We start from the raw sequence: 25,937 nt of genomic DNA, 5'->3' as shown, positions 1-25,937 counted from the left end.
GTTCAGTGTCCACTGGAACTATTGTGTATAAGTTGCATAAAAGCCTTCTGTTGTCATCCGAGATCAGCCCCTGCACTAGGAAACCCCTCACCTAAGTGCGCCCTTGACATTTATAACAGCAGATATTAAAAGATTTAGCCAAGGTTGGTCCTGTTATAATGGTGGCGTGCAGCGATACCGCTTGCTTTCAGCTTGTATAACCAGATACAGGAAAGGCACATGTGAGAAGCTGTTAAATGATGGCTGCCAGCGTTTGTCACTAGTTAAAATGAACTGTGATAGCCATAAATAAAAAACAGGAGGACTATATTAGGACTCGCTAACTGGCTTTCACTTCATTAAGCTAAACTGAGGAGATCTGGGGGAGTATTTTGTGCAGAATTTATGACCTAGATCAATGGTGTTTTGAGATGCAACCAAAAGCAGTGAGGAGGGGGTTATAAAAGAAATACATAAGGGACATGGCAAAAAATCTGGATGAGGCCTCAAATTTATAAATCAGGTTAGTGACCTAAATCAGACTGTGATTACTGGGAAACACCAATGCCCCCCTACAACTTACAGGTGATTGCTGGTGGCTTCAGTAAGTAATTATTTTTAATAGTATATGGTTTTCCAGACTGAATACAGCAAATGTGGTGGATTAATTTCATGTTAAAAAATGTTATTGATTGAGATGAGTGAATTTACAGTAATAATGAAGTGAAGTGCTTTGTTATCTCAGCAATCTGCTCATCAGCTGCTTCCATTTAACTTAATGCCGCTCCTCCCCGGGTGCTGGGAAAAGATGGATCCAGTCCTGGGGAACTTCCAGCTTTTCCCAGCACCCAGGAAGGAGCAGCAGTCAGAAGGCAGCCAGCTGATGAGCAGATTGCAGAGATCACCAAGGGCGGGGATGCCAGTGCCATGGTCCTTTTTTTGAACCGAAGCCCGGTTCATGCATACGAAGCTGGTCTAATACAGAGCACCGGCCAGGGATGAAGCACTGGTGGCAGGCCCTCCCGCCCCCAGTGGGAGGAAACCCCCTCCGCTCTGTGACACGGGTCACAGATGGATGATCGTCACACTGGGGGAGGGTAAGCCTGCCTCCAGTGCTTCACCCCTGGCCGGTGCTCTGTAATAGGCAACCAGGCCACGGTTCAAAAAAAGGACCACGGCAGCAGCATCCCAGCACCGGTCTATCAATGTAAAAATCTCAAAATTGATGTACCGGTGGTACATTCTCATTAAGTTCATTCCTTTCATTTGTTTTAGCAATGTTCTATAAAGCAAGAATGTGCAGTTAAACACTGTAGCAAACAGACAATCATGGATTTGAAGCAAAACTAAGTAAAAAAAAACAAAAACAAAAAAAAAACTGGATTGTAGGAAAGATATACAACTATGGAAGACGTCAAAGCAAAAACTAAACCTCCAAATTCCACAAAGAAAACAAAACTACTCTACACCGTCATTTAGGCATTATTCTGAAAATTGTTAGATAATGACTAACGCAGGCAGAAGCGACGCTCTGAGTCATATGCCATTATCCTTCATTGCCAAGGACTTCAAAACTTTTGTGAAAACCTGTTACGGGGAAAAGAATTCATCGCGTTACATATTCTGCCTATATAAAAGCATTTACAAGACACATGTCAAGATCAGTAACTGCTGAATAGAAAGGACTGCTGAGTACAGCAAATTGCCACTTAGGTAAAGAAAATGTGGGATATTAATTAATCGTGACTGATAAAAAATGATCTAGCATGGCAGCTCGACATGAGGGGGAACGTGTGTGCAGGCGATGGCGAGGCAATGCAAAGACCAAAAAGAAAAAGTAACGTAAACCAAAAGAATATCATACACCCAACAACACGGTCCTTCAGGTTCTGCCATTTTACCAGATTACATATCCTTGCATGCTGCACTATTTTCTACAGATGAACATCCAAGCAAAAACAACAACAAACTGTATGAGGCTTCAGCATGCAGTAATTGACTGTCCGCCATGGTACCAGTATATGTGAACATGGCCTTACTGCAATGCACAGCATATACATTCGCCCTTACTCTAAATTGTATGGTGGACGCCGGTCTATCACCCACTGTCTGGTGTCAACAAATGCAAGGATTAGGTGTATTGGACTTCAACATGCCTGAAGATACTGTTCTCATAACCAAAAGGCGCTGTTGGCATGTCATCTGCCAGTTATTGAAATAAACAGAAATATATGCTTATCTTCAAAATCTGCCAAATGTACAGACAATTGGCCATTGTGATGCCCTCATACAATTATTTGGCCAGCCAATTCTGTTAAATCTGTGGGTTTGGCAAACATTTAAGGGGTTGTCTAGTAAACATATTTGTAAAAATGGGCTCAAAAAGCTGGTCAACATAAAAATTATACTTACCCTCCTCGCAGCCCAGTTACCATCATAAAGCCACAATTTGGATACACAGCACAAGACATTGGAGTCGAAGACAAATCATCAGCTGTAGTGGTGTCCCGCTTCAGCTGCTGACGCTAATCCCGTAAATGCTGTGCATTGGAAATTGGGGCTCCTGAGCACGTTACACATTAGATTAAAGGATTGTCTAGTTTTTTGTTTTGTTTTAGGCTGGGTTCACACACAGTATATTTCAGGCAGTATTTGGTCCTCATGTCAGGTCCTTATTGCAACCAAAACCAGGAGTGGATTGAAAACACAGAAAGGCTATGATCACATCAAGTTGAAATTGAGTGGATGGCCGCAATTTAATGGCAAATATTTGCTGTTATCTTAAAACAACGGTTGTTGTATTGAAATAATGGCAGTTATTTACTGTTATATGGCGGCCATCCACTCAATTTCAACATTGTGTGAACAGATCCTTTCTGTGTTTTCAATCCACTCCTGGTTTTGGTTGAAATGAGGACCTGACATGAGGACCAAATACTGCCTGAAATATACTGTGTGTGAACCCAGCCTAAAACAAAACAAAACAAAAAACTAGACAATCCTTTAATCTAAAGTGTATGGCCAGCTGAAGTGTACAGGTTTATAGAGAAAGCTGGAATATTTGGTCTGGATTAGGCAACCACCAGTCTGTATGACCAGCTTATTGCTTTTAATTGTCACTATTACAAAAAGCTTTTGTTATGTTAACATATGAAAGACTTCTTAGTCAGGATCTTAGTGTTCAGAACCCAACCGATCATGAGAACGAGACGGGTGAAGCCCACACTTAGCATGTTCTCTCATGGCAATGTGTCATGTGACTTACACTGATCCATGTTATGTACGGGGAACTCTCAATTAAAAAGAGTGGGAAGAGAAACTTGAAACACTATTTTTTTCCTTCCTTTGGGACAGGTAGGGCAGGACACAAGGGGTTATCCAGTATTTGAAAAGTATATATCTCCTTTGTCCAAAAACAGTGCCACATCTGTCCTCAGATTATGTGTAGTAGTACAACTCCCCTCCATTCACTTCAATAGAACAATACAACACAAACTGAGGACTACAGTGGCGCTATTTCTGGAGGAAAAAAAGCTATTTTTCTAATCCTCAGTAACCCCTTTAAGATAGGGTTCTGCACAACTGGGCAGCGGAATTTTAGGCTTTACTTCTGATTTTCCACACACAGTATTCTGCAAGCACTAAAGAGGCAGTGGTAAAAAGATTAAGACTAGAGATGAGCGAACCTCGAGCATGCTTGAGTCCATCCAAACCCGATCGTTTGGCTTTGATTAGCGGTGGCTGCTGAACTTGGATAAAGCCCTAAGGCTATATGGAAAACATGGATAAAGTCATTGGCTGTATCCATGTTTTCCAGACAACCTTAGAGCTTTATCAGATTTCAGCAGCCCCAGCTTATCAACGATCGGGTTTGGATAAACTCGAGGTTCGCTCATCTCTAATGAAGACTTCTTAGCCATCAGAATGGCACCACCTAGCCAGTATCCATTGGCAATGCTATTAAGCTTACTTGCAAGTCACCATGGTTGTCAAAAAAGAAGCACAACAAAGCCGTCCACCGGCCATACATACTTTTCTCTGAGATTCTGTAGCTCCTTCTTCATGTCCGCATCTTCAAACTCAGAATCATTATCGCTGCTCATATAGGAAGACTGCGAATGAAAAGACGTTACATTTATTGAGGGGATTTTCATGGCTTGGCCATTAGGAGAATCTGGACTTTGCATACTGGCCTTTCGATGCAAAAAAGCAGCAGCTTTCTTTATGAAGTCATTAGTGGCCCCTTTGATTGGGGTGGAAGGGCCATCTTTGGGTTTGGGTGGAGGGATTTCATCCCCTGAATCACTAGACACGTGTCCACAGAAGAGAGAGTTTATAGGGGAAGAGGTGTGAGCCCGGGGTACGGAGGTCCTGACTGGTTGTGATGGAAGTTGATCCAGATACACATCTGGTGGTGCAGAAAACCTCAGGTAACTTGGGGAGGTTATGGTCACCTCGTCTTCGGTACTCATCACAGAAAACCTCCCAATAGTTTTCGACTTGTCGACATGATGTTGTCTTCTTTTGGGAGATCTATCTATGGCACTTTCCTCTTTGTGATCTCCAGAGCCACGTCTTTGTGCTTGACCCTGGCAAGCAAAACAAGAGAAGACATTGTAATACATAACTATATATTTGTTTATTATATAGGTTTCATTGTGTAGTTTTTATTCTGTTTTATATGCATGAATATGGGGCACCTTGCAAGAGCTGCTGTCCGTCATGATGACAGCATTTAGAGATATGCAGGTTAATGGACGTGCATGGGTGTCAAACTGCCGGACCTCCATTGGCTGTCCAGGCATGATGGGAATAGTAGTTTTGCAACAGCTGAAAAGCTGCCAGTATAAAGGTGGTATAGAATACACAAATGTGCAACGGTATTGTTGCATCTGTTGGGAAGTAACAGCACCACTAGAGAAATCAGGTGGAATCAGAAATCAGCAAAACAAGGACTAACAGGGGGCACTACCACTGATATCAATGTAAGGACTGACAGGGGGCACTACCACTGACATCAATGTAAGGACTAACAGGGGGCACTACCACTGACATCAATGTAAGGACTGACAGGGGGCACTACCACTGACATCAATTTAAGTTATCTAACAGGGATGACTGAACCTTGAGCAGGTTCGAGTTCACTTATTTCTATTATCTAACAGAAAATTAATCATTTTTTTATAGCAATTGGTAAAATAAATTATAATATATATATATATATATATATATATATATATATATATATATATATATATATATATATATATTTTCTTCATACCTACTGTGAAGGTACGCACAATGGGGGAAGATTTATCAAACATGGTGTAAAGTGACACTAGCTCAGTTGCCCCTAGCAACCAATCAGATTCCACCTTTCATTTTCCAGTTTCACTTTACACCATTGTTTGATAAATCTCCCCCTAAAAGTCTCTTAGGATAACCCCTTGAAAGGGGGTTTCTGGGCAAAAGAGACTCACCGGCATCCATGCTGTTCAGCATCCGCACTACACAGGGAGTCAGTCAACTATATAGCTGTGGCAACCTGTAACCACAGCTCAGCTCCTGTTCACTTGAATGGGACCTGAGCTGCAGCTACAAATCACCACCGCTATACACTGAACTGAGACAATCACCGTTCACGATGTAGTGCGTGTGCTGAACAGTTGATTGGGGTGGATCCCAAGTGTCCGCACCCACCGATCTGTGGGTGGCTCCTCAGTCCAGAAAACTCCTTTAGGCAATCCTTTCTTACTAGCCGAGACAAGCCCTTTTTATCTAATAAAGCAGAAAGAGTGCATAAAAACACATAATAAACATGGTACAGAATAAGTGTTACAGCTTTTTGTGAAAACTGTGGCAGAATCCCAATGGATTTGCAACAGTAAATCTGCTCTATTCTCAACTCTTTTTAAGGGAGAGTGTAGTGGGCATGTTCTGTGACAATTAAAGGGGGTTATCCAGCACAACAAAAACATGGCCACTTCCTTCCTGGAGGGATATCTGGCCTCTTCAAGACTCTTAAAGGAGACTCCACGGGCTCTTTTTTTGCAAATTCAACTTTCTTCCACAGACAGCGCCACTCTTGTCTGCAGGTTCTGCAGCTCGGTTCCATTGAAATGTCGTAAATTTTTTTTTTTTTCAGAAATCAATAGTCCAGGCGATTTTAAGAAAAGTTGTAATTGGGTTTATTAGCCAAATATGCCATTATCTGCATGTAAAAAGCCTTTTCCCAGGTCCCCCCTTCTCTCCTTTCTGCCATCCACTGCTCAGAATCAGGAAATCAACTTTTTTCATCATTCGGATCTGTCTGGTCTATGAAGAGGGGAGGGGGGAGAGGGAAGGAGCGAGATTAGAAGGCAGCAGAGAGCTGAGAACAAAGGATTGCTCAGCGGGGAAGCTAGTCACAGTGCTATTCAGAGGTCAGAGAGGTCAGTGGTGACTGTCAGAGGAGAGAGCCTGATGTGAATGTAAATTAACTCTTTGTTGTCCTGTTTTGCTACCTTTACTTTCTCTCTCCATAGGAAAACCATAAAGACAGAGAGAGAGCTTCAAAACTGCTTTTTCATGATAAAAATTCATTTTTTTGGCTAATAAACCCAATTACAAAGTTTCTTAAAATCGCATGTACTATTAATTTCTGCAATAAAAATTTTAACGACAGTGACACTTTAAATTGCAAACCACTCCTTAACTGGAGAGTGGTGCAGTCTCTGGAAGAAAGTGGCCATGTTTTGGTAGCGCTGGATAACCAATTTAAAGGGGTACTCCAGCAGGGGGGGGCACTTTTTTGCTGGGACCGGGGAGGAGGTTGTTGAAGGAAAAGACGTCCACTCACCTCCACTGTTCCAGCATTGGGGTGCTCCGGTGCCAGATTCCTGGCCGCTTCCTCGTGTCTGACGTGGGCTTGAGACGTGACGGCTCAGGTCCGCGCAGCCAGTCAGTGAAGGAGGCGGGATCCGTTTCAAGTCCGTTCAGATCCCGCCTCTGTCACTGACTGGCTGAGCGGACCCGAGACGTATAGTCTCGGGCCCGCGTCAGACACCAAGAAGCAGCCTGGGACCGGAGCGCCGTGATGAGTGACCCGCCGCTGGAACCGGGGAGGTGAGTGGTCCCAGCAAAAAAGTGCCCCCCCGCTGGAGTACCCCTTTAAGGGTTGTACGTTTTCTCCACAGAACAGGAAGTATCAGCCTATTCTGAGGCTATGTAAACAATATGGAAGACTAAAATCCCCACCAAAATTGTTTAAAAACCTGTTCAGAAAAAGTAAAATAAAGTCAGTCATCCCGTAATGGCAGGGTCAAAACATTGTGCAAGTTCTAATTTCTCCTCAGCCTCAATTTCCTTGATATCATTAATGTAAATGCTTGTGCAATAAGTGCCCCCTACTGACTAAATCACATCTGACAGCCTGTCATAACATTATAGTCAGCAAAGGTCAGGCGGCTTCCTGAACCATCAGCTCGGTGCTGACATATGTAACACAGATGCCCCCATCATCACCATTGCAATGCTTAGCCATCACACAAGGGATGTCTGTATAGCTGCAGCTAAGTGGATCCAAAGTTTATTTCCAGGGACTGACATGTCTCCAAGGTAAAACCCCGAAATTGGATGATAATTAATCTAATACCGAGCGCTGATGCCATTGTAGAGCATTATTTGCATAGGATGCATTTGGAGAGGACACATTTATAATGAAAGCCTCTTATCTGTTTGATTAGAAATGTGGCCTACATTATGATGAGCCGCGATATTATCCGCCTGGATCCATGCAGGGAAGCAAAATTGCTTTGCAATCCGGTTGTCATTAGGAGATGGACTAGAAACGCATTGAAGAGGTGAAACAATTTATGGCGGCACTATGTCCTTCAGCACCGCGCTTTCTATACAAGCAGATCTCTAAGGAATTCTGCACAATAATGAAAATATCTCCTGAAACTACGGCTGTTAGCTTAGGGCTGCAGTGTGCAATTCTATCTGCAAAAGCCAATAAGATGAAAACATCTAATACACGGCCATAAAAAAGCAGGAGCCATCATACGTAAGGGGCACTGCCAAAGCACGGAAATAAGAGGTTTTTCACATGATGGTTTGTAAGAGAGTAAAAGATGTCTAGAGCAAACTAACCAGCAAAGATATAGATAGTAAAACCACAGCAAGTGGATGTAAACGTGCCCGGGATAAGACATACCGTGAAACCTCCTGAGAAGGCCATCCCTAGACTTAGCTAGACTTTTTCTGTGACCAATTATTTCCCATTATAATATATGGAAGTTATGACTCTATAAGCAGATCATCCCCTTATTCAACCAAATTGAGAAGTGAGCCACGCTGGGAACAAGACGACCTAGAGCAATGCTAGAGACCATGAATGAGTTTTAGGGTCTTATTACACAGGCAGTTGAAGGCCTGATCAATACACAATCTACTAGATCAGTGCTTGTTTACTGGAGTTATTACTTAGGGTCCTATTCCATGGGCCGAGCAGGGCCCGATCAACGATGTAAATCGTTGAGCGAGCGCTGCAGGGACATTGTTACCGATGTCCTTGCAGCATACATTACCCGCAGGGCTTCTGTCGGCTGACAGGTCACTCAGCCAATCACAGGCCACGGCGGTCCTGGCCTGTGATTGGCTGAGCGCTCCGTCAGCTGACAGGCCATTCTGAAGCTAGAGCGCACGGGACTAGGGGAGGAAGACAGAGCGGAGGAGAAGCCCTGCAGGTAATGTATGCTGTGCTTCTCAAATCATCGGTCGCCCGCCGCGCCCTGCTATTCCACTGTAGCGATGCACGGTGACACGGTCATGGGCTGATCGTTCTCTCTATTCCACCGAGCGATAATCGGCTGATTTGGCCAATTATCGTTCCTGTGGAATAGGGCCCATAGCCTAAATTGTTTAGCAAGGGCTGCACGGACATAGTTAGCGATGTCGTGCAGCCCTTGCCCAAATAATACTTTACCTGTCCACGCTCCCGGATTTTTCCTGCGCTCTGTATGTGTCTCAGCACCACACAGTGCAGCTTCAGAGCGGCCATGATGTTCCCAGTCAGTGACTGGCTGGGCGGCCTGTGAGCCAAGGCCGCTCTGAAACTGCAGCGCGTGGTGCCGAGACACATAACGATGTGCGGTCAGGGGCCAATAATTTTAGTTATATACAGAAAGGTTCACGGTAGAGGGACTTAATCACCCTTAATCACAGTACAGCTTACTAGTTAGTTATAGCTATGGGTGTCACTCAACTCAATTATCAGAAAAACCCACCATAAAGATGAATACAAAAAACAACCATGGGCATAGATTCTGAATCACTACAAAGTTTATTTATCACAATTATAATGATGACATGATAAAAAATAATATAAAAATATCACTAAAAAGTATTTAAAAACAACCAGGTACAATACATATAAAATAGACAACAACATAGGTTAAATGGGTGGTCAATGTAAAAAATATGTCCCAATGGTATGTCCTCCCTCAAAGTAAACAGCTGTGACCCTCATAGGAGTAATGGGTGAGTGTTGATACGGTTTATGTTTACCTCCGGTGTGTCTTGAGCCATAAAATTGCTGGGATAGCAGGTTTACTTTGAGGGAGAACATACCATTGGGACATATTTTTTACATTGACCACCCATTTAACCTATGTTGTTGTCTATTTTATATGTATTGTACCTGGTTGTTTTTAAATACTTTTTAGTGATATTTTTATATTATTTTTTATCATGTCATCATTATAATTGTGATAAATAAACTTTGTAGTGATTCAGAATCTATGCCCATGGTTGTTTTTTGTATTCATCGCCAATAATTTTAGGCCTGGTCCTAAAAAAAAAATAAAAAAAGAGATCAGCTGATTGTTTTATTGGCTGATCGTTGTCTCTATTACACAGCGCGACAATTGGCTGAATTGGGCAGATTTAGGGTCCTATTACACGGAGCGATTTTCAACGACTAACGATAAACGATCGCAAATGAGATTGTTTATCAAACATTAACCTGAAATCATTCACCATATTACACAGAACAATAGTTGTTAGATACGATAGTTATTGCGATCGTTACTTTGATCGTTTATTCCTTCTTATCTATTACACTGAACGGACTTGAGCGAACGAACGTGGAATTACAGCAAACGATTAGCGATAATTTTAGGTCCAGATCTAAACCAACGATATACGAATGGTTTTTCGATCGTTGCCTGCAATTACACAGAACGATTATCGTTTAAATTCAAACGATTTTTTGGCCCTTAGGGTCCATTTACACAGAAAGATTATCTGACAGATTATCTACCAAAGATTTGAAGCCAAAGCCAGGAATGGAGTTGAAAAGAGGAGAAATCTCAGGCTTTCCTTTATGACCTGATCTCTGTTTATAGTCTGTTTTAGTCTGTGTAAACGCACCATTAGACAACTATCGCTCCGAGTAATAGGTCCCCAATTATTAGAGAACACGCTACAGAAAATGCCCAAAAAGATGACGCACCTTTTCAAGCTTGTTTGGATAGTGTTTTCGTCCCACCCACTTATGTTCTTCTTTTCCCTCTTTTATGGTTCCTGCTTCTCTTGAAACATGCCATATGTACCATACTTCATCCTCACCCATACAGACTCCTCTGCACTTCTTCTCATCACATACAAGACAAGTGGATACAGTTCTATGTCATTTAAGCATTCACATATGTACTATTAGTGCCATTGCTTTCTTTCACCATATGGTGTTTAATTGCGCTACATCTTTTCTACTTTGTGATAAAAGTAACAAAAAATTATTTTTTTTCATACTGGAAAAGATGTGTACACCTCTTCTTCAGTATCTGCTTCAAAAAGAAAAAAAAAATTGGTCATGCTTGCAATTACAATACTATTAGTGGAAGCAGCTCAAAATACTGTAGTATTGTCACATTTAAATGACCAGGGCAACTCTGCTGTACCTTGTTCTCCTGATTATAATACAGTGATGCAAAGACGCGCAGGAGTAAACACTGAACACGCTGCAGCACTTGCAAGATCTAATATTCTGCCTGTCCAATATTAATGGCCTATTTTGATGATAGGCCACAGTTGAAAAACCCCTATTAAGGGGAACTCAACAGGGAAATTATTTTTAAAATCAACTGTCATGACAAAGTCAGACAGATTTGTAAATTACTTCTATTCAATAATCTTCAGTCTTCTAGTACTTATTCTTTTCAGTGCTGCCACCTCTGTCTGTGACAGGAACTGTCCAGAGCAAGAGGACTGCTATGCGGATTTGCTACTACTCTGGACAGTTCCTGACATGGACAGAGGTGGCAGTAGAGAGCACTGTGTCAGATTGGAAAGAATACACCAATTACTGCAGGACATACAGCAGCTAATAAGTACTGAAAGACTACATTTTTTAAACAAAAGTCATTTCCAAATCCAGTTAGTTTGAAAAAGTTTTTTTTCCCCCCTTCAGAGTACCCCTTTACGTAAATGGAGCTGAACTGCAATACCAGGCACAGCTTATAGAATTCTAAAAATTTTAAATACAAGATTCCATCTCAAACTTACCCTCTGACTTGGTAGGTCACGAACAATATCACCACCATTTTCTACCTGTAGAGTGGAGCAAGTCTCATATAGATGTACAGGCTCTCCGTTGATGTCCTGGTTTAGTGGCTGGGAGTTGATGACTTCTGGTGCGTTCTCTAAAGTGACACAATTCTCTGGTGTTCCAGCAGACATAGCTGGAGCATATTCCTGGTAAAGTAATGTACGGAGTTTCTCATCCAAAGTTTTGATTGTGTCATCAGTGAACTCCACTCTTGGCGGACCTTCTCCATCAGATTCTATGCCCGACTGCTGGAGATTTGAGTTCATCACTGGCACAGCTAAGCCTTGGCCCTGGGCCTGTAAGACTGGTTGCAATGCTGGAGAAAGTTCAGGAATGACATGTAATTGGTCAGTTCTTGGTATACCCTGAATAGTCAAACCAGTTTCCGACTTTACCTGGACTACAACAGGAGAACCACTATCTGAATCGTATAATACCGGCCGTTCTGGCTTCAGATCGAGGACTTTTTCCTGAGGAACTTTCTGCAAATGACCATTGTCACCTTTTACATGTTCTGACTGAACGGTTTCATGTGTGGTCATCGATCTGATCTGATCAGGTGGTAATACAGTCGACTTGTGCTCTGGATGAGGGGCCACCTGCGCCTCTTTTAGCAGAACTCCATCCAAGCCTACAGAGTCAGGCTGTGCTTCAGTCACTGGCTGTAAAATACTGGATGCACCAAGAGTTACATTATCTCCTTGAAGGAAGGAAAGAGATTCTGGAAGAGTCTGCAGCTCAGAGGACGAGATTGTTGAGGAGGATTGCGTCATGGAAGCAGGAATTGCCGTAGACTGGTCACATGCATCAGGTAAAATTGACTGAACCAAAGTTGAATTGGTCTTCTCCTCACATGTAGGACACTCTAGTTGGTTGTCTCCAGAAATCCTTTCATCTGTAAGAAATGTAAAGATTACAGAAATAAGAACTCATGAAAAAGGCCACCAGTGCGTCATCGGTTGGGATCTAGTTCTATCTATAGTACTTCAACTGATTAACCACAGCCAACCTTGTTTTGTTGAAGATTCAGGTTTAGCGGTTATTACTGCTGCATCCAGTGCTATAATAAGGATTGTTATTCAGGAATAACGGATCATGTAAAGCATGGAAGTCTTGGGTCTGCCAGCATGGCAGCCCCTCCTCAATCTTAGTTCTGGCCAACGGATGTCATAGTGGGGAGCAAAGGGGAGTACCCCTTCTACTAGGGCGCATGTACAGGGGTTCTTTCATGATACAAACCCTTAAAGGGGAACATGTCCCTACTGCACAGGAGATTCCAAGGAGGAAGGAATGTCTTTCATTGCAGTTAGGGCCCTATTCCACCGGACGATTATCGTTTGCATAATCGTTAACGATTAACGATCTCAAACGATTGCGAAAGACCTGAAAACGTTCACTCATTTCCATGGAACCATAATCGTTACTTATGATAGTATTTGCAATTGTTTTTTCTTCGCTATTTATTCGCTATTGCGTTTGTATCTACTGTGAACGACCGAACGATGTCTTATTCAATGCGAACGATTTGCAAGCGTTTTGCGAACGAGCAACGATAAAAATAGGTCCAGGTCTTATAAAGCGATCAACGATTTCTCGATCAGTCGTTAATCGCATTTCAACCGAACGATTATGGTTTAGATGCGAACGATTTAATGATAATCTGAACGATAATCGTCCGGTGGAATAGGGCCCTTAGTCCTGTGTTCCACGGTCCAGTGAGACCATTCAGAGCCCTGCCGTCCCCACAGCGCTAATCCAGCCTGCACGCTCCATTCATTATCATTACAAAGGGGAGGGCGGGCCAAGGCCAGATCAGTGCTATGGGTGTGGGCAGTGCATCTATAACTATATTATAGCTACTATACTATAGCTACTAAGACTTCCCCTTTAAGCACTGATTCAGCTTAAAATTTCTTGGCTATCCCTCAGTGTGAGCATACCCTAGTGCTGCGTTTACACGGAACGATTATCGTTCGAATTTGCATGATAATGATCAAGTTCAAACAATAATCGTACGTGTAAACGCAGCAAACGATCAGACGACGAGCGACAAATCGTTCATTTTGATCTTTGAACATGTTCTTAAATAGTCGTTCATCGTTCTCAAACAATTCACAGATCGTTCCGTGTAAACAGGCTTTCACCGATTTTACCTATGTGTGAGATAGGCTTAAGCAATCGCAAAAAGATTTTTCTGTACGATATATCGTTCAGTCTATATGCTGATCGTCATAAAAAAAAATTAAAATCGTTAATCGTACGATCGGACAAATTATCGTTCCGTGTAAACGCAGCATAACTCTGTAAATCAAATTACCTCTGAAATGCCTGTAATTGAGCTTTTCCCCCTATATTTGATACTTGGACTATCAGTGTAATTAAGCAGTAACTAAAGGTAACTTGTGCCAAGTATAGACTATGATGGCAAACACCTCCAAAGGCATTCTTCATCTGACAAATGAAGGCAATAGATTTCAGTGTAATGGAGCAGACTACATAAAAAAGGCAACATATACTGTTTTATATTGGCAAACTCCTGTATTACTCGGGGAACAAGAGAGCTTACCCGACTAAAAAGGTACTCAAGTTGTAAGGTTCCTAATGACACAAGAGCTTACAAGAAGATGGGAAGACCTGTATACAAGAAGCCCCTCAGTCTGTCTTCACATATACATGCACAAAGGTCAATTATATTAGAAAGCCTCAGTAGAATTAGGAGTGTGGGAGGATACCCAGCTGGATGTGAACTGCAACGCCGCAGTGATACCACTGAGCTAACATGCCACCCACACATCAGAACTACATGTCCCTTTGCTAGCTGGATGTTGTCAGACATTTAGCCTATATAATTAATATAAGGGACTGTTTTAACTAACATTATGCAAACTGAGCCCCCACAGATCCTGGCACTGTAAATGAGCAGACCACTAGGTCTCTAATCTGCCCGTGAATTAGGAATTTCTACAATTTATAAATAAAAATCCACTTATTCCAGACAAAGTACTGTGTAAAAAAAAAAGTCCTCATTCACACGGCTGGATTGTAAATGCAGCAAGAACAGAGTAACAATGCATAATACCACACCAACAGAAGTGTATGGGGTCATACTGTACCTTTGTAGGTCTTAGATATGAAACACATATGGAGGTAAGGATTCCAGTAGCATGATATAACATGGTGCAGCATGAGGGCATTGTATGGAAACACATGTAGAGCCTACAGCTACCAACTATAGGGAGAACATGTGTTCCTGTAGAGCAGATAAGGGGAACCTTCAGCTCTCCAGCTGTTGCAAAACTACACTTCCCACCAAGCCTGGACAGCAAAAGCTATAACTTCGAATGATGAGAACTGTAGTTTTGCAATAGCTGGAGGGCTGCTGTTTGGCACCCCTGCTGTACAGAATTAAGACACAGCTCGACCAGAAGAAGGAAGCCCATGGTAGAAAAATGGCTGTCCATTTACCATTGTACTCTCTACGCAGTATTTTTCCGGAAGGTGGCAAACAGAAATCATGCTGAGGTAGTCAACGATTGCCCTCTTGGCTGATTTTAGATGACTATAACATCCATTACCCTGCATCCCCCCACTACGGTTTACATGAGTGTAAGGGCCTTATTGGACAGCCCAATCAATATAGTAAATGAGCACCAATCTGCTAGATCAGCATTCATTTACTGAGCCTATTACACAGCTTGATTATCGTGCAGCAAGGGCTGCACAGAGATTGTTAGCAATGTCCGTGCGGCCCTTGCTTTAAAAATGTAATAATGACATTAGTATGGTGATAGCACAGTTAAAATTGTTTATGGGAGTGGATAGAGCAGACACGGAGAGGCATAAAGACTCCGGTACAAAAATTTTTTTTAAGAAATGGAGGTCCTTTATTTTAAAACACTATGATTTACCGGCAATTCACAACATTGTTAAACCATTTCGATTCACAAAATGGTATTGTACGGAATCACTTAAAGGGACCTTGGGAGTTTTACAGTTACCATGACTGCTTTAGATTACATTTTGGATGCTTCATAGTAGCATTTCAATGGTATATTTGTTCCTTCAAATTCTATTCTGGTTTACAGCATTTTAGTTTCATGTGCAACTGTGTATCAGTTAGCAACATCCCCCTTATCTGATGTATGTATTCTTTGTATTACATGTTTCACTGTTTCTGTGTCTAGTGAGACACCCAGTTTTACTTTTTCTGTTCTTTACGAAAATTCTATAAAAATAATAAAGTATGTACATTACCTCTCCACGCACTACTATTACATGTAGCGATGCACGCCCGGCAGCCGACGATTTTAGGTCAGGACCTAAAGACATGATCAGCCAATGATTAGAGATGAGCGAACCTTGAGCATGCTCGAGTCTATCCGAACCCGAACTTTCGGCATTTGATTAGCGGTGGCTGCTGAAGTTGGATAAAGCCCTAAGGCTATGTGGAAAACATGGATAAAGTCATTGGCTGTATCCATGTTTTCCAGACAACCTTAGAGCTTTATCCAAGTTCAGCAGCCCCAGCTAATCAAATGCCGATCGTTAGGGGTTCAGATGGACTCGAACCCGGTTCGCTCATCTCTACCAATGATCGTTGTCTTTATTACACGGGACAATGGTCTGCCGGATCGGCCTGATTTGGCTGATCATTGCTCCGTGGAACAGGGTCCCAATACGGACACATTTTTGCACTGTTGGATCAGGACTTGCAACCATGATGCAAGTCTACTGAACCAAAGGGATAGCATCATAGAAATCGAAGATGCTTTCATACTTAGTGTTTGGGCTATTAATCTATATTATGCACATGTGAAACCAATCGTAAGGCTATGTTCACACACAGTATTTATGCTCAGTATTTTGCAACCGAAACCAGGAATGGATTGAAAACACAGAAAGGTTGACGTTATTTTAAGACAACGTCTGTTTTGAAGAACCAGACATTACTTACCGTTAAATGGCGGCTGTACACTCAATTTCAACAGGGTGAACATAGCCTTTCTATATTTTCAATACACTCCCAATTTTGGTTGCAAAATACTGACCAAAAATACTGTGTGTGAACATAGCCTGAACATGTAAAACAGAATTAAATCAGCACACATTAAAGGGGTTAGATAAATGGAAGCATCCTGTGTTAGGACAGTTTTGTTTTTGTTTTGTTTTTCACCAAATTACTGGTCATTCTCTAAATCTACATAATAGGAATGAGAACTTTATAGAAAAGGCGTCCATGGTAAAAATGTTTATCTTTCTTCAGATTAACCAACAAAACACAGTAATCACTGAACTCAAGGAGAACAGCGAAAAAATTCCAATGAAGTACTCAATCAAGAGTCTCCACTGATGCCCCCAAAAATTTAAATATGCAAAACAAGAGTCCGTGGAGCCTCAGTTACGAGTCTCAGAACACGGGATAGCCAGATATCTCTAGCCTGTTGCCAACGGGGTGCCTCCATGATGGGGAGAGCACCACACCACCCTGATAAATAACCCCTTAAGTCCCACTCGGTTGCGAGTATTGGAACATAGACAGGGAAACAACAGGGTGGCCCCTTTTGTCAATGTCTAACTCAAGGTGCGAGTATTGCAATCATGACAAGGGCTTGCAAAGGCAGGCTTCCACCCACAGACAGCCGTTTCGGGGTTTTTGCCCCTCGTCAGTGTGGGGTAGGATTCTGGCTAGTTGGGGCAATGTTGGAGTTCAGTGATTACTGTGTTTTGTTGGTTGATTTTTCATTGCCCCAACTAGCCAGAATCCTACCCCACACTGACGAGGGGCAAAAACCCCGAAACGGCTGTCTGTGGGTGGAAGCCTGCCTTTGCAAGCCCTTGTCATGATCGCAATACTCGCACCTTGAGTTAGACATTGACAAAAGGGGCCACCCTGTTGTTTCCCTGTCTATGTTCCAATACTCGCAACCGAGTGGGACTTAAGGGGTTATTTATCAGGGTGGTGTGGTGCTCTCCCCATCATGGAGGCACCCCGTTGGCAACAGGCTAGAGATATCTGGCTATCCCGTGTTCTGAGACTCGTAACTGAGGCTCCACGGACTCTTGTTTTGCATCTTTCTTCAGATTAGTTTTCAGAAAGTAAAACGTATTGCCCAGGAAACTATTCTGGAACATCGGCTAGCTGCCCTGCAGGTTCTGAGACTTCATTTCCTTCTCATTCATCTCTGAAGGAGAATATGGAGATTTTTGCAATGTGTATTAAAATATATTCATTTATGCACCTCTGAAATGTTATCACGTAGGAAAAACTTACTGCTAAAAAATAGCCGTTAAAGCCTAGGTTATAGTGCGTTTTGCTGGGAAAAAAAAAACAAAAAAAAAAAAAACTGCGGAGCCATCAATAGGATACCTCACTAGTAGAGATGAGCGAACCTCGAGCATGCTCGAGTCGATCCGAACCCGAACTTTCGCATTTGATTAGCGGTGGTTGCTGAACTTGGATAAAGCCCTAAGGCTATGTGGAAATCATGGATATAGTCATTGGCTGTATCCATGTTTTCCAGACAACCTTAGAGCTTTATCAAAATTCAGCAGCCCCAGCTAATCTAATGCTGAATGTTCGGGTTCGGATAGACTCAAACCCGATTCGCTCATCTCTACTCACTAGTCATTGATGGGCGGGGTGCCGACACCTGGCCGCTGCACCGACCAGCTGCTTAGCCCTGCACTAGTGATGAGAAAACATCAAAAGAACGTCTGTGTGTGGCTGCATGGCTGAACACAAAACACTCGGCATTCAACCCCTGGTGTCTGGAGAAATTGGATGCCACCCTAGGGCTGCCAGGAAAACATGGCTACAGAGTTTGTCTCTGTCCATTTTAAAGGCAGCTCAGCTTGAACAGTACCTGAACTATAGTTACAAAACAGCAGAAAGTAGTAGTTCAAATTAACCCCCTCCCAAATTGAACCTGAGTATAGTTTAGACCAGGCCTGAGTATAGCCCAGGGGCTTAACTGTTCTAGGCCAAACTATACACCGGGGGTGTAAAATAACCTAGGCCAAACTATACCCCTCCAGGTCAGAATATACCCCGGGGAAAAAACGCTATACCTGGGGGTGTAAAATAGCCTAGGCTGTTTTTGTTACATGCGAGGATAGGGTATATATGATTTTTGCTTGTGCTATGGAGGAGAGAAGGTCTCAAGAGTCAACATCAGGGAATGGCTTAATTGTATTGACTAGATAAATTATTATTGTATATTCACCCAGGATTATAGGGAACCCAGATATTTGGGTGGGGGTTTATGCAGCTAGGAAAATTTAATATCTGTATTTTCCTTCTTAGATTTGGTAGTTGAGAATCCCTTCCGACAGGAAGAAGGCAGCCATACCGGTAAGTAGTTATTTTCATCCTCTCTTAATTCTGCCCAAAAGCTCTTCTCTATGGAGTACAGACACCAATGCAGGGTGTCGATGGGAGATCAGTCCTAAAAAGCTACAATGATGTTGATATACAAACATCAGTCGCCATAGTTCCCAAACTGGTTCTACTACCTCCAGCCCGAGATGAAAATGGCATATATACTTTATTAATTGTGGCATCAGGAGGGTCTAAAGATTACCCCCGATGTTTTATATAAAAATCTGTAGGCCTGACAGAACGCTTGGTCATACCATTGGTTGGAATAGTCATCATATTATGGTAAGTTCCTACTCTTGTATTTTGACATCTACATCAGTTTGTCTACAAGACCTTACTTTGTTTCACGGCGCTTTATATTGGTACAGTCACATAAGTCGCCTACCTAATGTGGTTGATTTAGAAGAAGTTGTCGTCCATAAGCCAGGTAATAATTACTACTGCATATCTTAAATGAATAGGATTTGTCTTCACATATGAGTTCTAAATGGTGACCATACACTTGTATTATACAGATTATAACATGTATACACCATTTCCTCATATACTGTTCTTATTAGAATTGTTCTTCTCATAGAGGACAATGCACTTCACGAGTTTACCCTTAAAATCTGTTAGTAAGAGTACTCGATATGCCATAAGTGTCTCCTAGATGTAGGTCCCACCCCTGGGACTGCCATCTGTATTTAGATTAGGGACTCCCTGGCACCCTCTGACTTATTTGTGGCTGTCTGAGTTGGTAGGGAAACAGATCCCAGCAAGTTCTGTAACTCCTATTGAGTCCCATTGGGAAGCCTTTGATCTAAAATAGGTGTGAATCCCAGAGGTGGGACCTGCATCTAAGAGACATTTATGGCATACCCTATGGATTTGCCATCAATGTTCCTGATGGGTATACCCCTTTAAAAACCAAAACATACAATACATACAATACAATAACATATGGTTTCCCTTTTACATTGCAGATATCCTATAAGCCATTGCAAAAGTGAAGGACAAACCCCAGAGTGGAGAGATAAACAGCCCCAAAGAAAAGGCAGTGACCACGAAAGAAGCATCAAAAGATGACAGTGATGGCAGTGACCATTAACAAAGAGGAAGAGAGTAAAAAGAAAAAAAATCTACTCTGGGCAGAAAAAGACGTAAGAGCAGTGGCGTAGCGACCCGGCCCGCCAGCTGGGGGGACCCGCGGGGGCCCCCCCTCTGGCTACGCCACCGCCCCCCATCCAGTCATATCGCCCAATCTTGCGACCGCAAGCAGTGTTTTGCTTGTGGTCACAAGATGCAGTTTTCAACTGCCCCTGGCTGGTGAGCGGCTCCCTGGGGGTGTCCCCGGGATTCCCGGGCAGTGCACATACCAGGGAGCTCTGTGTGTGTGCCGGGGGGTGGGAGCACTTCCGGGTCAGGAGACGCTGCCTGTGCCGGAAGTACTAGCCCCAGCGCACACAGAGCTCCCCGGTGTGTGCACTGCCCGGGAAGCCGCTCACCAGCCGGGGAAGAAGAGGAGAAGACAGGCGACGGGGGAGTGTGTTAGGTGAGTAGGTTTTTTGGTTTTTTTTTCTAGTCTGCTTTGCACTGGGGGCTTCTATAAGGGGCGACTACACAGGGGGCTTCTATAAGGGGAGACTGGACTACACAGGGAGCATCTATAAGGGGGGACTACAAAGGGGGCATCTATAAGGTGGATTACACGGGGGGCATGCTAGTGATCTGTGCACAGTGGGTTTTTCAGTAGCAGCGATGGTGTTCGTATACTGGATTTGGTCTGTAACAGTATGGCGGTATTATGTATGGTGATAATATTTCCTTCCTATGTACTGGTATTATTGGTAATATCAGTCTTAGTAAATATATATACACAGCAATAGCATCGCTTGGTCGAGGAAGAGGGGGGCCCCAAGTTGACTTCTTGCACCAGGGCCCAGGAGACATTAGCTACGCCCCTGCGTAAGAGGCAGTAACCATCTCTGCCAAAAGGAAAGAAAAATCAAGGGCCAAAAATTCCTAGGATTACGATAAACTTTCTTCTAGAAACAGCACCACATCAGTAAAAGGAGCAGAGTTGTAATACCATATACAACCTGAGGAAAGGTGTGGCACTGTTTTCTTTTTGTTTGTTTTTTGGGAGAAAGCAGATATGTTTTCCCTATCGTGGATTCCCCCTCTTACTACCGTTGTTCTATTCTTTTAAGTGATTTACTTGTGTTCTGATAAAGTTTTACATGGCTCACTATTCTTATTTGTCTACAACAATTTATCTGTACCATGTGTCCCCTTGGGAACTCAGCAATGTAGCTGATGCACACATGTTGGCAGGTAGGGTGCAATACAGAGCTGTGGGTACAGGTTTTAATGTGGGGTCACCCTTTTCAAGGCAATTTCTCAGAAGGGGCATAAAATGAGGGGGGGGGTTAAGGTTACATAGCTATTTGAGGCCTTGTACATTTTTAAAGGGCTCATGTTCAGGTAAATACGTGATATTTTATTCATTTTTATAGATTCTTCATATTTAAGTTTTCATATTAAAGGATTATTAGAATGCAACCTCCAACATGGGGAAATTTGTGATTAATTAAATAACAGGTCAGACAATGATTTAAGTGAGGTCTATAAGAGCAAATAAACAATTATGTAACCAAGAGACGCAATAGATGAGCGAGGAGTATAAAGATGGAGGGGTAGCAGAGGATGGAAGGGGGCTCAAAGGAGATGTCTGGCAAAAATTTTAATCTAAGTATTATTTTGCCCCCCAAAAGATATACAAATCAACAATATACACTTATTACCGGAAATGCTTATAAAGTGCTTTTTCCCTGCACTTCCTACTGCATCAAGGCTTCACTTCCTGGATAACATGGTGATGTCACGACCCGACTCCCAGAGCTCCAGCAGCCACAGCTTGAGGGGAGGTGAGATGATAGAATAATGATTATCTTTACCAGTTATGTAAAGCTGCAGAAAAAGGGAGAGTCCAAGCTAATGGGACAACCTGTCTCCCTGGATACGTCCCCCTGAACCCACCCTACCCCTGGATACGGCCCCCCATACTTACATGAGAAGACAAGTGGGCGGCTGTATCTCTGCGGCAGGACCGGCATCAGGAGCAGGACCGGCATCAGGAGCGTGACCGTCAGGATGGGGCGAGTATGGGGGGCTGTCCAAGGGTGATAGGTTCCCTTTAAAAACTGTTCTAGGGGCTGGGTACTCTGTAAGAGACTATGGGGGAGGGCTGGCTACTATATGAGACTATTGGGGAGGGCTAGCTACTATATGAGACTATTGGGGAGGGTTAGCTACTATTTGGGCACTTTTGAGAGGGCTGGCTACTATGTGGGGCAATTTTAGTTGGGGCAATTTATCATCTCATTTATCATAGTGCACAATGCTGGGAGACACACACCACTGACAGTCCCAGGAACACCGCATGCGCTCTTTAATAATTATCAAGGTTGGCCCGCGACTTTGTCCAATTTTTTTAATTTTGGCCCACTGTGTATTTCAGTTTGACATAGTATAGATAGACAGATAAACAGTCAATATTAATGTCCCGAAAAAGCCATTTCAAGGGCATCTCCGTTGTGTCAATGCAATCTTTAAAAAGGTCATCCCACTGTTACTCACAATTCGACATGGACCAGTATGTGAAAGCCAACTGTTCATTCCTTAACCGAAAGAGAGTGGTTTAGGGATGTGATCCTGTCAGGTCTGACAATGGGCACAGAGATAGGCAGCTGCACACTGGGTGAATAACTGCCAAGGCACCTGTCTGATGCCCAACGGTGTACTATACCAGTCCTATGCATGATATCTGCTGGGCAACAGGTGGGGGATGCCTCCGCATCAGCAACTGTACTGCAGGGAAACTTTCCACATGCATTGGTTAGAAAACTGGCAATGTATACATGGCTAACCCCTTTTAGGTAAGACACACAAATTAAGCCATCAGGAACTGATCCACTAAACATGTTCTTGGAATTTTTGAAATTTTTGCCTTTTTTTCCCACTGTGGTGGCAGCTTTACATAACCAACAGCAGTAAATAAATGATTACCTGTGCGATTGCTCTGAAGGTCTTGGTTACCATTATGGGATGAAACTTCTAGAGAACTTGGGCATTCCCTCACCGGACAGATAATAAACCATCTCTTTCCTGTATGCAAAACTACACAAGAGACAAACGTTGTTTCAAGGCACAACTACAATTTCTGAAATGTATAAGAAAAACCAAACTGGTGTAATGTCATACCATTCTGCTGATACACTGGGGTTTTTACAGGGTTTAGTGGATTTTCCTTCAGAAAAAAAAGAAAGAAAAATAAATTAAAACAAATTGTGCACTAGATTTCTCAACCAAATAAACTGCCCTATACATGTGGCATCTTCTTGGTTGCAGCAAAATTTCTAAGTTGTTCAGAGACCTATCAAAGTTATTCATCGGTCTTGATCTGGTTGCAGAGACAACAAAGGATCACTAAAACAAGCAGGGAGGAGCGGTCAGCTGAAAAGTTTCCTTCCCACCACTGCAGGAGATGGGTTCCACAGATTTTCTATAAATTTAGTCTCCTGCAGCAAGGAAGGAGACAGGGAAAGAGAAGCGCTTAGCCAAGGGTTTCCCGCTGCCAGTGATCGGTGGGGGTCTCAGCAACCAGGCCCCAACAATCAGATGATTGTAAAACTTTAAGCTGGTCCTAAACATAAGAAGGCCGATGGCTGAATGTAAAAACATCCATCATGGTCAAAAAGAGCAAAGACTCTTTACATTCAGTAGAGAGGATGGGGGACAAGTAAATAAGCTTCTACCAGATACCCCTGGCAGCAGCTTATCTCTAGCAAAAACAAATGTTGGGCATCTTAAAGTGGTAATTCACTCAAACAACTTTTCATATGTTGCTGCCCATGGTAAGACCCATATCATACTAGCTATGATCTATTCAGTGGAAATTCGCACCGCTCTGAGCTGCTGCTTTCTGCTGAAGACACAAAAAACTGTGTGTGAGCTTCTCTCTGTCTCCCCCTCCCTTCTGGGATGGATGATGTAAAGTCCCAGGCAAGCTTTATCTGCAACTTTTGTACCCCTGGGAGGATTATTCTAAAGTTAAGTTGCAGATGAGATCACTGTGATTTATCCTCCGGCATTACAGAGTTGCTACAAAGTTGCAAATAAGAACTTGTTTACATCACCCGTCTCAGAAGGGAGGGGGAGAGGGAGACAGAGAAAAGCTCATGCACAGATTTGTGTGTCTTCAACAGAAAGCAGCAGCTCAGAACTGGGAGAAGGAGACTGAATAAATAATATGGAAGGAATTGTTAGTCTCATCATGGGCAGCAGTTTATGAAAAATTATGTTTGAGTGGAAATCTCGCACAGGCATGGCCAACTCCAACAGTATGGTCAACTTTAAAGGGGTATTTTATACAACTATTGCACTGCACTTATTATGGTGTAAAAAATATCTGCATAGGTCTTCATTAAATATTTTGCTCAGTTTCTTTTGCAGCTCACAAGTTATCTATAGGGCAGGCTGTTGAGTCCCTTTCACAGTTAAGTTGCCTTACTACTCAGTCTCGAGCACTTCTATCTCTCTTCCTGAACTAGCTTCTGATCTGATTCATGACTAGATTAAAGGGTCAACTCTGAGGAGTAAAAAAAAAATAATATAAAAAACTGCTTCAATGTGAAAACTTAGCCAAATACTTAAAACTTACTTATTTTTTAAATCACTATTCACGATGACTATGGGTTGACAATCATCAATGGGTTAAACTTTCACTCTGATTTTATAGACACTTTAGGCTTGGCAGGTTTACAACACAACAAATGTCAGCGATGCTGCATGCATTTTAGTAAAGAGACTAAATGTCTAATAATAAAAAAAAATAAAATCTGCAGTGGACAAGGAAGCCCATCAGCATTATTCAGAGCACATCCCTGCTTCTTTGTGGTCAGGCTTCCAATAAATTACTTTGCAATAAATCTGTAATTTATGCGGCTAAGATAGGCAGGTACTGACAGTGGGGGGTGGACAACAGTCACTTTCTTCATAGGGATGGCTGTCAAGTCAATGACATGTCACAAATAATCCATGGCTGACAGCACCCAGGATCCCCCATAAGAAGATATGCACTGTACCTCCCTCATTTCCACCCTGAAGGAGTCGGTTTGCTGAGGACTTGCCCCTTGATCGGAGCTTCTCTCCCCTTCTGTATCCTCACTCAGCATGTCCTCTGCCTTGTCGATAACATCCTTCATCTGCTCAATGAAAATCTCTTTCTCAGCCTGCAGTATGAATTCATTTTCCACCTGGAAGCAGACGAATATGTTAATGCAGAAGGCAGCGCTGTTACAATAGACTGCCGCAATTACAAGGCTTAGAATCCTGAAGAAAAGAGATAACACCAAATGCTACAATCTTACAAAATTTTATAGTGGTATTATGTGCTACAATATCTATGATCTATAAGCCCCAGCAGGAACGCTCGCTGTCATAAAGGGAAAGAAAAAGGCCAGACTTTTTTTCCATTAGCATACACAGCCTTAGTAGGAGATGTGTATGTCCTACCCCGGCATGGTATCATCGGAAAACACCACAACATTATTCTTTACCCTTGGAGAAAGCAATGTCAGTCATGAAAAAGGAACGGCTGTAGAGAAGTGCATATATTATATATACATACACACACATATACATACATACACACACACACACACGTACACACAGACACACACAGTGATATCTAAAGGAAGCAAACTAAAAATATAATGCTTTTGCCCTTTGTGCTTGACATCTGCCTGTGCCTGGTCTCCTGGTAGATAAAAAAAAAAGTAAATCCTAAAGGGGGAGGGGGGTGGGGGGAGATAAGGATCGGGCAAGCTGTAGTTCAACATGCCCAATCCTTTGTTCTCAAGGGACATAAGCCACTATCAGAGACGTCCAGCAGCAGCTTATTCCCCTCTGCTTAAAGGGGTTATCCAGTGCTACAAAAACATGGCCACT

General features: G+C 42.7%; 1 protein-coding gene across 13 annotated transcripts in view; it reads right to left on the bottom strand.

The window, feature by feature from the left end:
* The window catches only part of WNK2 (WNK lysine deficient protein kinase 2), a 149,633-nt gene that overhangs the window by 23,144 nt on the left and 100,552 nt on the right, over positions 1 to 25,937 (bottom strand). For 12 of the 13 annotated variants that reach the window (XM_069967054.1, XM_069967055.1, XM_069967050.1 and 9 more), the window contains exons 17-21: positions 25,073 to 25,243; positions 23,190 to 23,235; positions 22,995 to 23,105; positions 11,524 to 12,461; positions 4,012 to 4,568 (exon numbers count right to left, since the gene is read on the bottom strand). In XM_069967054.1, coding sequence (XP_069823155.1) covers positions 4,012 to 4,568; positions 11,524 to 12,461; positions 22,995 to 23,105; positions 23,190 to 23,235; positions 25,073 to 25,243 — 1,823 coding nt within the window. The remainder of the gene's footprint in view (positions 1 to 4,011; positions 4,569 to 11,523; positions 12,462 to 22,994; positions 23,106 to 23,189; positions 23,236 to 25,072; positions 25,244 to 25,937) is intronic. The other variant, XM_069967049.1, reaches the window with a different exon arrangement.

The sequence above is a fragment of the Dendropsophus ebraccatus genome, chromosome 4 (assembly GCF_027789765.1).
Source record: "Dendropsophus ebraccatus isolate aDenEbr1 chromosome 4, aDenEbr1.pat, whole genome shotgun sequence".
NCBI classification, from domain to species: Eukaryota; Metazoa; Chordata; class Amphibia; order Anura; family Hylidae; genus Dendropsophus; species Dendropsophus ebraccatus.
The sequence above is the reverse complement of the archived record's forward strand: the minus strand, read 5'-3'. Positions and strand labels throughout refer to the sequence as shown.